The following is a 13393-nucleotide window of genomic DNA, read 5'->3' as shown; positions in this document are numbered from 1 at the left end:
TTTGATATCCTTTTATACTGTAAAGATATAACTAATGCAGAAAATACTAATCTCTGCAAATTGTTATGCAGGGTATGTTAAAATATAAAACATTATCTTGTTGTGCAGTGGTGGTGTTCCTACCTCTGGACCAAGAGGTTCAAGTCCCATCTGCTCCAGAGGTATGTAATACTATCTGTGAACAGGGTATTTGGAAAAATAGGTTAAATCAAAAAAAAACTTAAACACATTGCTACAAGTTTAACACGAATACAAAGGTTGCATTTAAACGTTTGCTTTACTTGGTACGCAAAATACAAAGATTTCTTGGTAAGGGCTAACTGGCCAGGGAATAGACCATTTTCTGTCTTATTCAACCTCAGAAATATACAACTGAAACTAAACCAAATCACTTCCGCTTTACAGCTATAACTCTAAAACATTAGGCATCTTCCCTCTTTTTGCAACCCCATGGTGCATTTCTTTGCCAAACAAAGCTAAGTAGAATCATATGATGTTGCACTACCAAGATCTGCATTGGCTATACTTAAGCAGAATAATAGAATACTGTAGTAGATTGATCAGTGAATGTACTTTGATCATATGATTATAACCAAACTGAGTAGATCGTGGGATGTTAGTTCCTCTACTGGTCCTACAAGCTTCATACAGGGATGTATTTGTGTGTGGGATATTGGACATTGCTTAATGGCTTGCCTTTAACTAGTGGCATGAGGGAGCAAAGGGTGCTTGGTTCCTTAAAACAGTGAATGTTACGAATACTAATAATTATAAAATTGTTGGCATATTTGCTATGATTTCATATTTAAAAATCTCTAACATTTAGATATGCTAGAATATACCTTTTTTCATAATTTTGAAAAGATATATACAAATCTGAATGTTTTGCTGGAAGTGCTTAATCTGTTACTTTGAATAGTATTCTCATTTTTTGTGCATACATTTATTTCATGTTTATAATTGTTTGTGATATTATCTCTATAAGCTTGCAACAGAATGGAAAATCTGCAAAAACAAATTCAGAGCTGCTTATGTAATTTGGATATCTAAAAGTGAATAGGCATACATTGGACAGGCAGTGAAATGAAAGCCCTTCCATTCAACATTCTTTACAAGAGGCTTGAGTTATTTTGATGTTTCATCCTATATTTAATATTTTACCTAGGGTGTTCCTGCCTTGTTTCACTCATGAATCTGGACAGACCACCTTACAGATGGTGACATAAATGTATCGCAGGGTAGAAGTTGAAGTTCAGTTCATTTTTGCTATTTTGTCTCACCACCATCCAGTTTATACTGAAAATGGGACTGCAGAGACAAAATAATTTGGTGTGTGGGGTATTCATAATGCACATTATTTTTATTGCCATAAACTTTCATTGCATCCCCATCTTTGGGTATCAACCACCACCCTCTGTCATCTTTCAGCTAGCCAATTTCTGATCCAAATCGCTAATTCACCCTCAGTCCCATACCTCCAAATTTTCTGCAATAGCCTACCATGGGGAACCTTATCAAACACTTCACTGAAATCCATATACACCACATCAATCCCTTTCCCTTCATTCACCTGTTTGGTCACCTTCTCAAAGAACTCAATAAGGTTTGTGAGGCACGACCTACCCTTTACAAAACCATGTTGACTATCCCTAATCAAATTATTCCTTTCTAGATGACGATAAATCCTATCTCTGATAGTCCTTTCCAACGCTTTACCCATAGACCAGTGAGCCTTACTTTGGTTATAATTACGAGGGTTGTCCCTGCTTTCCTTGAACAGGGGGCAACATTTGCTATCCTCCGGTCTTCTGGCATTATTCCTGTAAACAATGATGATGTAAAGCCAAAGGTTATGCACTCTCCTCCCTAGCTTCCCAGAGAATCCAGGATAAACCCTATCCAGCCCAGGGGACTTACCTATTTTCACACTTTACAGAATTGCTAGCACCTCCTCCTTATGAACCTCAATCCCATCTAGTCTAATAGCCTGTATCTCCGTATTCTTCTTGACAACATTGTCTTTTTCTGGTGTGACTATTGATGAAAAATATTCATTTAGTGCCTCTCCTATTTCCTCGGATTCCACACACAACTTCCCGTTACTGTCCTTGATTGGCCCTAATGTTAATCTAGTCACTCTTTTATTCCTGACATACCTATAGAAAGCTTTAGGATTTTCCTTGATCCTTCCTGCTAAAGATTTCTCATGTCCTCTCCTGGCTAACTTGTAACTCTCAAGCACCCTAACTGAGCCTTTATGTCTCATCCTGACATAAGCTACCTTCTTTCTCTTGACGAGCAATTCAATTTCTTTAGTAAACCACTGTTCCCTCACTTGACCTGCCTGAACGGTACATACTTATCAAGGACACACAGTAGCAGTTCCTTAAACAAACTCCACATTTCAATTGTGCCCATTCTATGCATCCTAAATCTTGTCTAATTGCCTTTTACCCAGCAATAACTCCTGCCCTGCAGTATATGCCTATCCCTTTCCATCGCTAAAGTAAATGTAACCGAATTATGATCACTATCAGCAAAGTGCTCTCCTACCTCCAAATCTAACAACTGGCTTGGTTAATTACCCAGTACCAAATCCAATGTAGCCTCACCCTGTTGTTGGCCTATCTAGATATTGTGTCATGGAACCCTCCTGCACACATTGGACAAAGACTGACTGACTCGAAGTACAGCATTTCCAATCAATATTTGGAAAGTTAAAGACTGACCCCATAACAACTAGGACAAAGTGAGGACTGCAGATGCTGGAGATCAAAGCTGAAAATGTGATTCTGGAAAAGCGCAGCAGGTCAGGCAGCACCCAAGGAGCAGGAGAATCGACATTTTGGGCATGAGCCCTTCTTCAGGAATGAGGAGGGTGTGCCAAGCAGGCTAAGATAAAAGGTAGGGAGGAGGGGCGTTGGAAATGCAATAGGTGGAAGGAGGTTAAGGTGAGGGTGATAGGCTGGAGTGAGGGTGGGGGCGGAGATGTCAAGAAGAAGATTGCAGGTTAGGAAGGTTGTGCTGAGTTCGAGGGTTGGGACTGACACAAGGTGGGGGGAGGGGAAATGAGGAAACTGGAGAAATCTGAGTTCATCCCTTGTGGTTGGAGGGTTCCCAGGCGGAAGATGAGGCGCTCTTCCTCCAGCTGTCGTGTTGCTATGGTCTGGCGATGGAGGAGTCCAAGGACCTGCATGTCCTTGGTGGAGTGGGAGGGGGAGTTGAAGTGTTGAGCCACGGGGTGGTTGGGTTGGTTGGTCCAGGTGTCCCAGAGGTGTTCTCTGAAACGTTCCGCAAGTCGGCGGAGTGTCTCCCCAATATAGAGGAGGCCACATCGGGTGCAGCGGGTCTCTCTTATTCCCACAGAGTCTCCTATCTATCCCCCTAACTATGGAGTCCCCAATGACTAATGCTCTCCTCTTCTTGCCCCCTTCCCTTTTGAGCAGCAGGGACAGACTCTGTGGCAGAACCCTATACCCCATGTCTTACCCCTGATAAGACCCCCACCACAACCACCCTAAATGGTATACTTGTTATTGAGTGGGACAGTCACAGGAGATCCCTGCACTGTCTGCCAGTTCCCTTTCCACCCCCTGCCTGTAACCCATCTACCTTCTTCCTGTACCTGAGGTGTGAATACCTCTCTGTAACTCTTCTCAGTTACCACCTCTATCTCCTGAATGATCCAAAGTTCATCCAGCTCAGTCTCCAGTTCTCTGATGAACCAAGCCAGATATTAGATTTTGAGGTAGGCGAGCACTTTCCTGATGGTGATCACAATTGGAGGAGCTGGAGTTAGGTGCACTTTCCGCAGATGAAGTCAGCAGGGACACTAGTGATGACCCTCACCTCCCACATTCTACAGGAGCATACAGCTACCCTAACTTCCATTCCCACTATTCTAATTCCCAAAGAGACTATTAGAGAGAGAAAAAAGAAAAGGCAGAATTTTCTTTTTGGTTGGAAGAGACACAACCTGAGTAGAGTTTGAGGTAAAGCAACCGCCCAAATACGTTACGTTACCATATCCAGCTGTCCCATGTCCACGCCTGCTCAGCGTGTACTTTGCTTATACACGAGGTAAGCTTTTGAACAATTAATTTATCTTCCCGGCAGCTTGCTCCCACTGTAAAAATTTTATTTCTGCTTGCCTGAAATGTCCTTCTAAACAGTTGGCCTCCAGACATAGAGTCAAAGAGATGAGCAGCACAGAAATAACTCCTCCATGCCGAGCAGATATCCCAACCTAATCTAGTCCCATTTGTCAGCACTTGGCTCATATCCCTCTAAACCAATCCTATTCATATACCCATCCAGACGCCTTTTAAATGTTGTAATTGTACCAGCTTCCACCACTTCCTCTGGCAGCTCATTCCATACACACATGGCCCTCTAGTTCTCGACTCCCCCATCCCCGGGAAAAGACTTTATCTATTTACCCTATCCATGCCCCTCATGATTTTATAAACCTCTGTAAGACCATAAGACATAGGAGTGGAAGTAAGGCCATTTGACCCATCAAGTCCATTCCGCTTTTCAATCATGGCTGATGAGCATTTCAATGCCACTTATCCTCACTCTTCCCATATCCCTTAATTCCTTGCAAAATTAAGAATTTATCGATTTCTGCCTTGAAGACGTTTAACATCCTGGCCTCCACTGCGCTCCGTGACAATAAATTCCACAAGCTCACCACACTATGGCTGAAGAAAAGTCTCCTCATTTCCGTTCTAAATTGATCCTCTCTAATTCTAAGGCTGTGCCCACGGGTCCTAGTGTCCCTGCCTGATGGAAAAAAAAATCCAGCGTCCACCCTTTCTAAGCCACACATTAACTTCTAAGTTTCTATTAGATCTCCCCTCAACCTTCTAAACTTTAATGAATACAATTTCAGGATCCTCAGCCATTCATCATATGTTAGGCCTATCATTCCAGGATCACCTGCACTGGACACACTCCAGTGCCAGTATGTCTTTCCACACCTCCGGGTGTGGATCCTAAAACTGGACACAGTATTCTAAATGGTGCCTAACCAGAGCTTCACAAAGTCTCAGTAGCACATCACTGCTTTTATGTTCCAACCCTCTTGAAGTAAATGACAACATTACATTTGCTTTCTTAACCACGGACTCAACCTGCAAGTCAACCTTTACAGTATTCTGGACTGGCACTCCCAGCTCCCTTTGTACTTTGGCTTTATGAAGTTTCTTGCCATTTAGAAAATAGTCCATGCTTGTGTTCTTTTTTCCAAAGTGCAGTACCTCGCAATTGCTCACATTGAATTTCATCAGCCATTTCTTGGACCACTCTCCTAAACTGTCAAAATCTTTCTGCAGCCTCCCCACCTCCTCAGAACTACCTGCCTGTCCACCTAACTTCGTATCATCGGCGAACTTCGCCAGAATGCCCCCACTCTCTTCATCCAGATCATTAATATATAAAGTGAACAGCTGCGGTCCCAATACTGAACCCTGCAGGACATCACTTGTCACTAGCTGCCATTCTGAAAAAGAACCTTTTATCCCAACTCTCCGCCTTCTGTCAGACAGCCAATCCTCAATCCATGCCAGTAGCTCACCTCGAACGCCATGGGCCCTCACCTTACTCAGCAGCCTCCCATGAGACAACTTATCAAAGGCCTTTTGGAAGTCTGGGTTTCCCTGGTCTAAGCTACTTGTTACCTCTTCAAAGAATTCTAACAGGTTTGTCAGGCACGGTGGCACAGTGGTTAGCACAGCTGCCTCACAGCGCCAGAGACCTGGGTTCAATTCCTGCCTCAGGCGACTGACTGTGTGGAGTTTGCACATTCTCCCCGTGTCTGCGTGGGTTTCCTCCGGGTGCTCCGGTTTCCTCCCACAGTCCAAAGATGTGCAGGTTAGGTGAATTGGCCATGCGAAATTGCCCGTAGTGTTAGGTAAGGGGTAGATGTAGGGGTCTGGGTGGGTTGCGCTTCGGCGGGTCGGTGTGGACTTGTTGGGCCGAAGGGCCTGTTTCCACACTGTAAGTAATCTAATCTAATCTAATCTAACCTCCTCTTACTAAATCCATGCTGACTTGTTCTAATCCGACCCTGCACTTCCAAGAATTTAGAAACTTCATTCTTAACGACAGGGATTCTAGAATTTTACCTTCAACTGAGATTAGGCTAATCGGCCTGTAGTTTTCCATCCTTTCTTGAACCACAAGACCATAAGACATAGGAGTGGAAGTAAGGCCATTCGGCCCATCGAGTCCACTCCGCCATTCAATCATGGCTGCTGGGCACTTCAACTCCACTTACCCGCATTCTCCCCGTAGCCCTTAATTCCCTGAGACAACAAGAATCTATCAATCTCTACCTTGAAGACATTTAGCGTCCCGGCCTCCACTGCACTCTGCGGCAATGAATTCCAGAGGCCCACCACTCTCTAGCTGAAGAAATGTCTCCGTATTTCTGTTCTGAATTTACCCCCTCTAATTCTAAGGCTGTGTCCACGGGTCCTAGTCTACTCACCTAACGGAAACAATTTCCTAGCATCCACCCTTTCCAAGCCATGTATTATCTTGTACGTCTCTATTAAGTCTCCCCTTAATCTTCTAAACTCCAATGAATACAATCCCAGGATCCTCAGCCGTTCCTCATATGTTAGACCAACCATTCCAGGGATCATCCGTGTGAATCTCCGCTGGACACGTTCCAGTGCCAGTATGTCCTTCCTGAGGTGTGGGGATCAAAACTGGACACAGTACTCCAAATGGGGCCTAACCAGAGCTTTATAAAGTCTCAGTAGCACAATGGTGTTTTTATATTCCAACCCTCTTGAGATAAGTGACAACATTGCATTCGCTTTCTTAATCACAGACTCAACCTGCATGTTGACCTTTAGAGAATCCTCGACTAGCACTCCCAGATCCCTTTGTACTTTGGCTTTACGAATTTTCTCATCGTTTAGAAAGTAGTCTGTGCTTTTGTTCTTTTTTGCCAAAGTGCAAGACCTCGCATTTGTTCACGTTGAATTCCATCAGCCATTTCCTGGACCACTCTCCCAAACTGTCTAGATCCTTCTGCAGCCTCCCCACTTCCTCAGTACTACCTGCCTGTCCACCTATCTTCGTATCATCGGCAAACTTTGCTAGAATGCCCCCAGTCCCTTCATCCAGATCATTAATATATAATGCGAACAGCTGTGGCCCCAACACTGAACCCTGCAGGACACCGCTCGTCACCAGCTGCCATTCTGAAAAAGAACCTTTTATCCCAACTCTCTGCCTTCTGTCAGACAACCAATCCTCAATCCATCCCAGTAGCTCACCTCGAACACCATGAGCCCTTACCTTGCTCAGCAGCCTCCCGTGTGGCACCTTATCAAAGGCCTTTTGGAAGTCTAGATAGACCACATCCACTGGGTTTCCCTGGTCTAACCTACTTGTCACCTCTTCAAAGAATGCCAACAGGTTTGTCAGGCATGACCTCCCCTTAGTAAATCCATGTTGACTTGTTCTAATCAGACTCTGCTCTTCTAAGAATTTAGAAACCTCATCCTTAATGATGGATTCTAGAATTTTACCAACAACCGAGGTTAGGCTAATTGGCCTATAATTTTCCATCTTTTGTCTTGATCCTTTCTTGAACAATGGGGTTACAACTGCGATCTTCCAATCATCCGGGACTTTCCATGACTCCAGTGACTCTTGAACAATCTCAACCAATGCCTCCGCTATTTCCTCAGCCACCTCTCTCAGAACTCTAGGATGTATCCCATCAGGGCTAGGAGATTTATCAATTTTAAGACTTTTTAGCTTTTCTAGCACTATCTCTTTTGTAATGACAACCATACTCAACTCAGCCTCCTGACTCCCTTTAATTGTTGGGATATTACTCCTGTCTTCCACTGAAAACTGACGCAAAGTACTTGTTAAGTTCTCCTGCTATTTCCTTATCTCCCATCACCAGGCTTCCAGCATCAGTTTGAACAAGGGGGTTACAACAGTGATTTTCCAATCATGTAGAACTTTCCCTGACTCCAGTGATATTTGAAAGATTACAACCAATGCCTCTGCTATTTCTTCAGCCACCTCCCTCATAAATCTAGAATGTAGCCCATCCGGGCTGTGGGAGATATATCAATTTTTAGACCTTTTAGCTTTTCTAGTATTTTCTCTTTTGTAATGGCTGCCATACTCAACGCTGCCCCTTGATTCTCCCGAATTGTTGGCATATTACACATGTCTTCCACTGTGGAGACTGATACACCAAATATTTATTACGTTCTTCAGCTATTTCCTCATCTTCCATCACTCGCCTTCCTGCATCAATTTGGAGCAACTCACTTTCTACTTTTGCCCCTCGTTTGTTTTTTATGTATCTGAAAAAAACTTTTACTATCATTTCTAATATTACTGGCTAGCTTAACTTTATATTTGATCCTCTCTTTCCTTATTTCTCTCTTTGTTATCCTCTGTTTTTGTAGTCTTCCCAATCTTCTGATTTCCTAGTGCTCTTCGCCACTTTATAGGCTCAGTCTTTTCCTAGATACATTTCCTGACTTCCTTTGTCAGCCATGGCTGTGTGATTTCGCTCCCCACCCCCACCCCCGGAGAATCTTTCTTTTATTTAGGATGAATCTGTGTCCTCAATTACACCCAGAAACTCCTGCGATTGTTGCTCTACTGCCTTCCTCAGTAGGCTCTGCTTCCAGTTGATTTTCGTCAATTCCTCTCTCACGCCCTTGTAATTATCTTTATTTAACTGTAACACCATTACATCCGATTTTGCCTTCTCTCTTTCAAACTGCAAACTGAATTCTACCATATTATGATTGCTGCCTCCTAAGTGTTCCCTTACTTTAAGATCTTTTATAAAGTCTGGCTCATTACATAGCACTAGGTCCAGAATAGCCTGCTCCCTTGTGGGCTTCATCACAAAGCCATTCTATCAGCATTCCATGAATTCCCTTTCTTTGGATCCACCAGCAACATATTCACCTAGTCAGTTTGCATGTTGAAGTCCCCCATGATCACTGTGATCTTGCCTTTCTGACATGCCCTATCTATTTCCTGGTACATCTTGCACCCTCAGTCCTGACCACTGCTGGAAGGTCTGTACATTACTCCCATTATGTTTTTTTTTGCCTTTGTGGTTCCTCAACTCCACCCACACAGAATCCACATCATCTGACCATATGTCATTCGGTGCCATGGATTTAATTTCAGTCTTAACAAACAAGGCAACCCCACCCCCTCTGCCCACTTCCCCCTCTTTTCGATAAATTGTAAATCCTTGCATGTTTAACTGCCAGTCCTGAACCCCCTGCAACCACGTCTGTGTGAGGCGTACCACATCATAATCATTCAAGATGATTTGTGTTGTTAATTAATCTTTGTTACGAATACCACGAACATTCAGGTAATTTTCTTATCCTCATCATTTCCATCACCTCTATTAATATGTCCTAAGTTATCCTTCCTTTTTGCTTCATTCCTAGTCTGCCTTGAACTTAAACCCTGCACAAGTGCTACCCTGCTGCTTATCTTTCTGCTTGACTTTATACTCCCTGTTGCTTTCCCTTTCCCTTCCCCCGACTCTCAAGTTTAAAGTTCTAATGACCACTCTATTTATCCTTTTCGCTAGAACACAGGTTCCAGATTGTTTCAGATGTAGACCGTCCCATTGGTACAGATTGCCCCAGTTTCAAAACTGATAGCAATGTCCCATGAAATGGAATTTCTCTTAGCCACATGGTTACTTCCCTAATTTTCTTATCCTTATGCCAATTAGCCTCGGGCAGTAATCCAGAGATTATGACCCACGAGGACCTATTCTTCAATTTCTTTCCTAGTGCTTGATACTCCCCAACAGGTCCTCCCTTTCTAGCCATATAGATCACGTCCACCACTCTGCCCTCATCAATCTTCCTTGTTTCTTCAAAAAACTCAATCAAGTCTTGAGACATGATTTCCCACGCACAAAGCCATGTTAACTATCCTTAATCAGTCCTCGCCTTTTCAAATACGTGCAAATCCTGTCCCTCATGATTCCTTCCAGCAATTTGCCCACCACTGAAGTAAGGTTAACCTGGCTTGTTCCCTGGCTTGACCTTAACACCTTTCTTAAATAGTGACACCACGTTAGCAAACTTCCAGTCTTCCAGCACCTCACCTGTGACTATCGATGATACAAATATCTCAGTAAGAGGCCCCGCAATTACTTGCTTAGCTTCCCACAGAGTTCTAGAGTAGACTCGATCAGGTCCTGCGTTTCAAGACATCCAGTACCACCACCTCTGTAATATGGACATTTTTCAAGATGTCACCATCTATTTCCCTACATTCTATATTGTCCATGTCCTTCTCCACAGTAAACACTGATGCAAAATACTTGTTTAGTTTTTCCCCAGTCTCCTGCAACTGCACGCAAAGGCTGCCTTGTTGATCTTTGAGGAGCTCTATTCTCTCCTTAATCACCCTTTTGTCCTTAATGTATTTGTAAAAACCCTTTCGATTCTCTTTAATTGCATTTGCCAAAGCTCCTGATTTCCATTTTAAGTATACTCCTACTGCCTTTGTACTCTTCCAAGGATTCACTCGATCTCTCCTGCCTATACCTGACACATTCCTACTTTTTCTTAACCGAGCCCTCAATTTCACTCATCATCCAGCATTCCCTACATCTACCAATCTTTCCTTTCATCCTAACAGGGATATAACATCTCTAGTCTCTTGTTATCTAGTTTCTGAAGGCTTCCCATTTTCCAGCCGTACCTTTACCTGCGAACGTCTGCCCCGATCAATTTTTTAAAGTTCTTGCCTAATAGCGTCAAAATTAGCCTTCCTCCAATTTAGAACTTCAGCTTTTAGATTTGGTCTATCTTTTTCCATCAGTATTTTAAAACTAATAGAATTATGGTCATTGGCCTCAAAGCTCCCCCACTGACATCTCAGTCACCTGCCCTGCCTTATTTCTCAAGAGTAAGTTAGGTTTTGCGTCTTCTCTTGTAAATATGTCCACATACTAAATCAGAACATCTTATACAGACTTAACAAATTCCTCTCCATCTAAACCCTTAACACGATGGCAGTCCCAGTCTGTGTTTAGGAAGATAACATCCCCTACCATAACCACCCTATTATTCTTGCTGATAACTGAGATCTCCTTACAAATTTGTTTCTCAATTTCCGGCTGACTATTAGGGGGTCTATCATACAATCCCAATAAGGTGATTGCCCCTTTCTTATTTCTCAGTTCCACCCAAATAATTTCCCTGGATGTATTTCCAGAAATACCCTCCCTAAGTACAGCTGTAATGCTATTCCTTATCAAAAATGCCACTCCCCATCCTCTCTTGCCTCCCTTTCTATCCTTCCTATAGCATTTGTATCCTGGAACATTAAGCTGCCAGTCCTGCCCATCTGTGAGTCATGTTTCTGCAATTGCTATGATATCCCAGTCCCATGTTCGTAATCGTGCCATGAATTCATCTGCCTTCCCTGTTAGGCCTCTTGCATTGAAATAAATGCAGTTAAATTTATCAGTCCTACCTTGTTCTCTGCTTTGTCCCTGCCCGCCCTGACTGAGTGAATTCTTTTCTCAACTGTACCCGTGTCCAATTGATCTCTTTCCTCATTATCACCCTTGGCTTCCCCCCCGCCCCGACCTTACTAGTTTAAATCCCCCGAGCAGCTATAGCAATTCTCCCTGCCAGTATATTATAATTCAGCTTCAATCAATCTTCCTTGTACAGGTCATTTCCACCCCAGAAGAGATTCCAATGATCCAAAAATGTGAACCCTTCTCCCATATACCAGCTCCTCAGCCATATATTCATCTGCTTTATCCTTCTATTCCTCCCCTCACTAGCTCCTAGCACTGGGAATAATCCAGATATTACTCCCCTTGAAGACCTTTTTAAATTCCTGCTTAACTGCCTATATTCTCCCTTCAGAATCTCATCCTTTTCCCTTCCTATGTCATTGATTCCAATGTGTACAATGACCTCCTGCTGGTTCCTCTCCCCTTTGAGTACATTCTGGACCTTCTCTGAGACATCCTTGATCCTGGCACCAGGGGGGCAACACACCAATCTGATTTTTCACTGCTGGCATCAGAAATGTCTGTCTGTGCCTCTGATTAGAGAGTCCCCTAACACAATCACTCACTTGGAACCTGGCGTTACACCTCATTGCATTCGAGCTTGTCTTGATACCAGAAACTTGGCTGTTCATGCTACATTCCCCTGAGAGTCCATGACCCCCTACATTTTCCAAAACAGCATATTGTTTGAAATGGGGATAGCCACAGAAGGCTCCTGCACCACCTGCCTACCTCTCCCACCTTTTTGAAGCTCAGATTTCGCAAAGAGCTCAAGGGTTATGAAGGACAGACAGGAAAGTTAAGGTAGTCATTTAAACCAAGATCTAGTTGGTCTATTCCGTCTCCTATTTCTTTCAGTCTTATGATTTTAGAACATAAACTTAAGATAATAGTAGGATCTAGAGCACACAGCTTGAATGTGAATAAGTTGAAGAATGATATCTAGTGTCTATACGTATGCAGTATAACATAAAAATCAGGACATTGCTGTCAGATTTACCCAGCACATTCACGTTATACTGGTACCCAGATGACGTTAACACAAATGAAACATGTGAAACTGTAGACTGCATGTGGAGAGATTGTTGACTGTTTGGCAATTGGACTCTTGAGACAGAGGACTTTGAATTCACTTGCCAACCAATCAGGACCCCCTCTCTGCAGTATGAATTGTTCCCTTTAAGATTTAGCATTCTTGCAAGTCTGTCCTGTCGAAGTGCAAAACAAAATAAAGTTTCTAAAGAATGTAAATTATTTTTTCCAGGAATACTCAAATTTGAAATTTGTAGTGCGCCCTCCTGACCCCATGCTATGTTTGTGTTTTATTTATCACAGCAGTGACTGTCTCCCAGTTGTCAGTGTATGCCATCTTCATGTTTCACTTGCATGCATCTTTGTTGTTGAGGAAAGGGTGCCCACAAGGTTGTAATCCAGTAGCCAGTTTACCCTCACTCTATCTCTCTCCCCCACCACCTCTCCTCCCCGACTGCAAAACGCTTGTTCTCTTTCTGCTGCTGGCTTTATTCTTTCGGTTTGCCCTTTCTCCTGGATTGGAGGAGATAATAAATCAGGGGAATCTGCTTTGTTGAAGTTGCCTATGCCCAGGGTGTGTTTATCCGATACTGCTATTTTGGAACACATGATGAGTAGCAGTGAGACGATGTATTGTTTTGCTCAGTATTTCGATCAGAGTTAAAGTTAGGCCTTTTTTTTTGTATTTTGGTGTGTAAAAATATAGTGTGTTTTCCTTAGTTTGACCAATCAAATCTTACCTGGAATACAGTGCCTTATCTTTGCTTTTAAATAAGATAAAAACTTGGGTCT

The 13393-nt window shown here is 43.0% G+C and overlaps 1 protein-coding gene across 2 annotated transcripts in view; it reads left to right on the top strand.

Moving 5' to 3' along the window:
* The window catches only part of gtf3c2 (general transcription factor IIIC, polypeptide 2, beta), a 144450-nt gene that overhangs the window by 58982 nt on the left and 72075 nt on the right, over positions 1-13393 (top strand). Inside the window, exon 10 of one of the 2 annotated variants that reach the window (XM_072557740.1) lies at positions 109-161. The exons of the other annotated variant lie outside the window; for it this stretch is intronic. Coding sequence (XP_072413841.1) covers positions 109-161 — 53 coding nt within the window. The remainder of the gene's footprint in view (positions 1-108; positions 162-13393) is intronic. 2 annotated transcript variants of the gene reach the window in all.

Source organism: Chiloscyllium punctatum, chromosome 3 (assembly GCF_047496795.1).
Source record: "Chiloscyllium punctatum isolate Juve2018m chromosome 3, sChiPun1.3, whole genome shotgun sequence".
Taxonomy (NCBI): Eukaryota; Metazoa; Chordata; class Chondrichthyes; order Orectolobiformes; family Hemiscylliidae; genus Chiloscyllium; species Chiloscyllium punctatum.
Note: the sequence above shows the minus strand (reverse complement) of the source record. Positions and strands in the feature narration are given on the sequence as shown.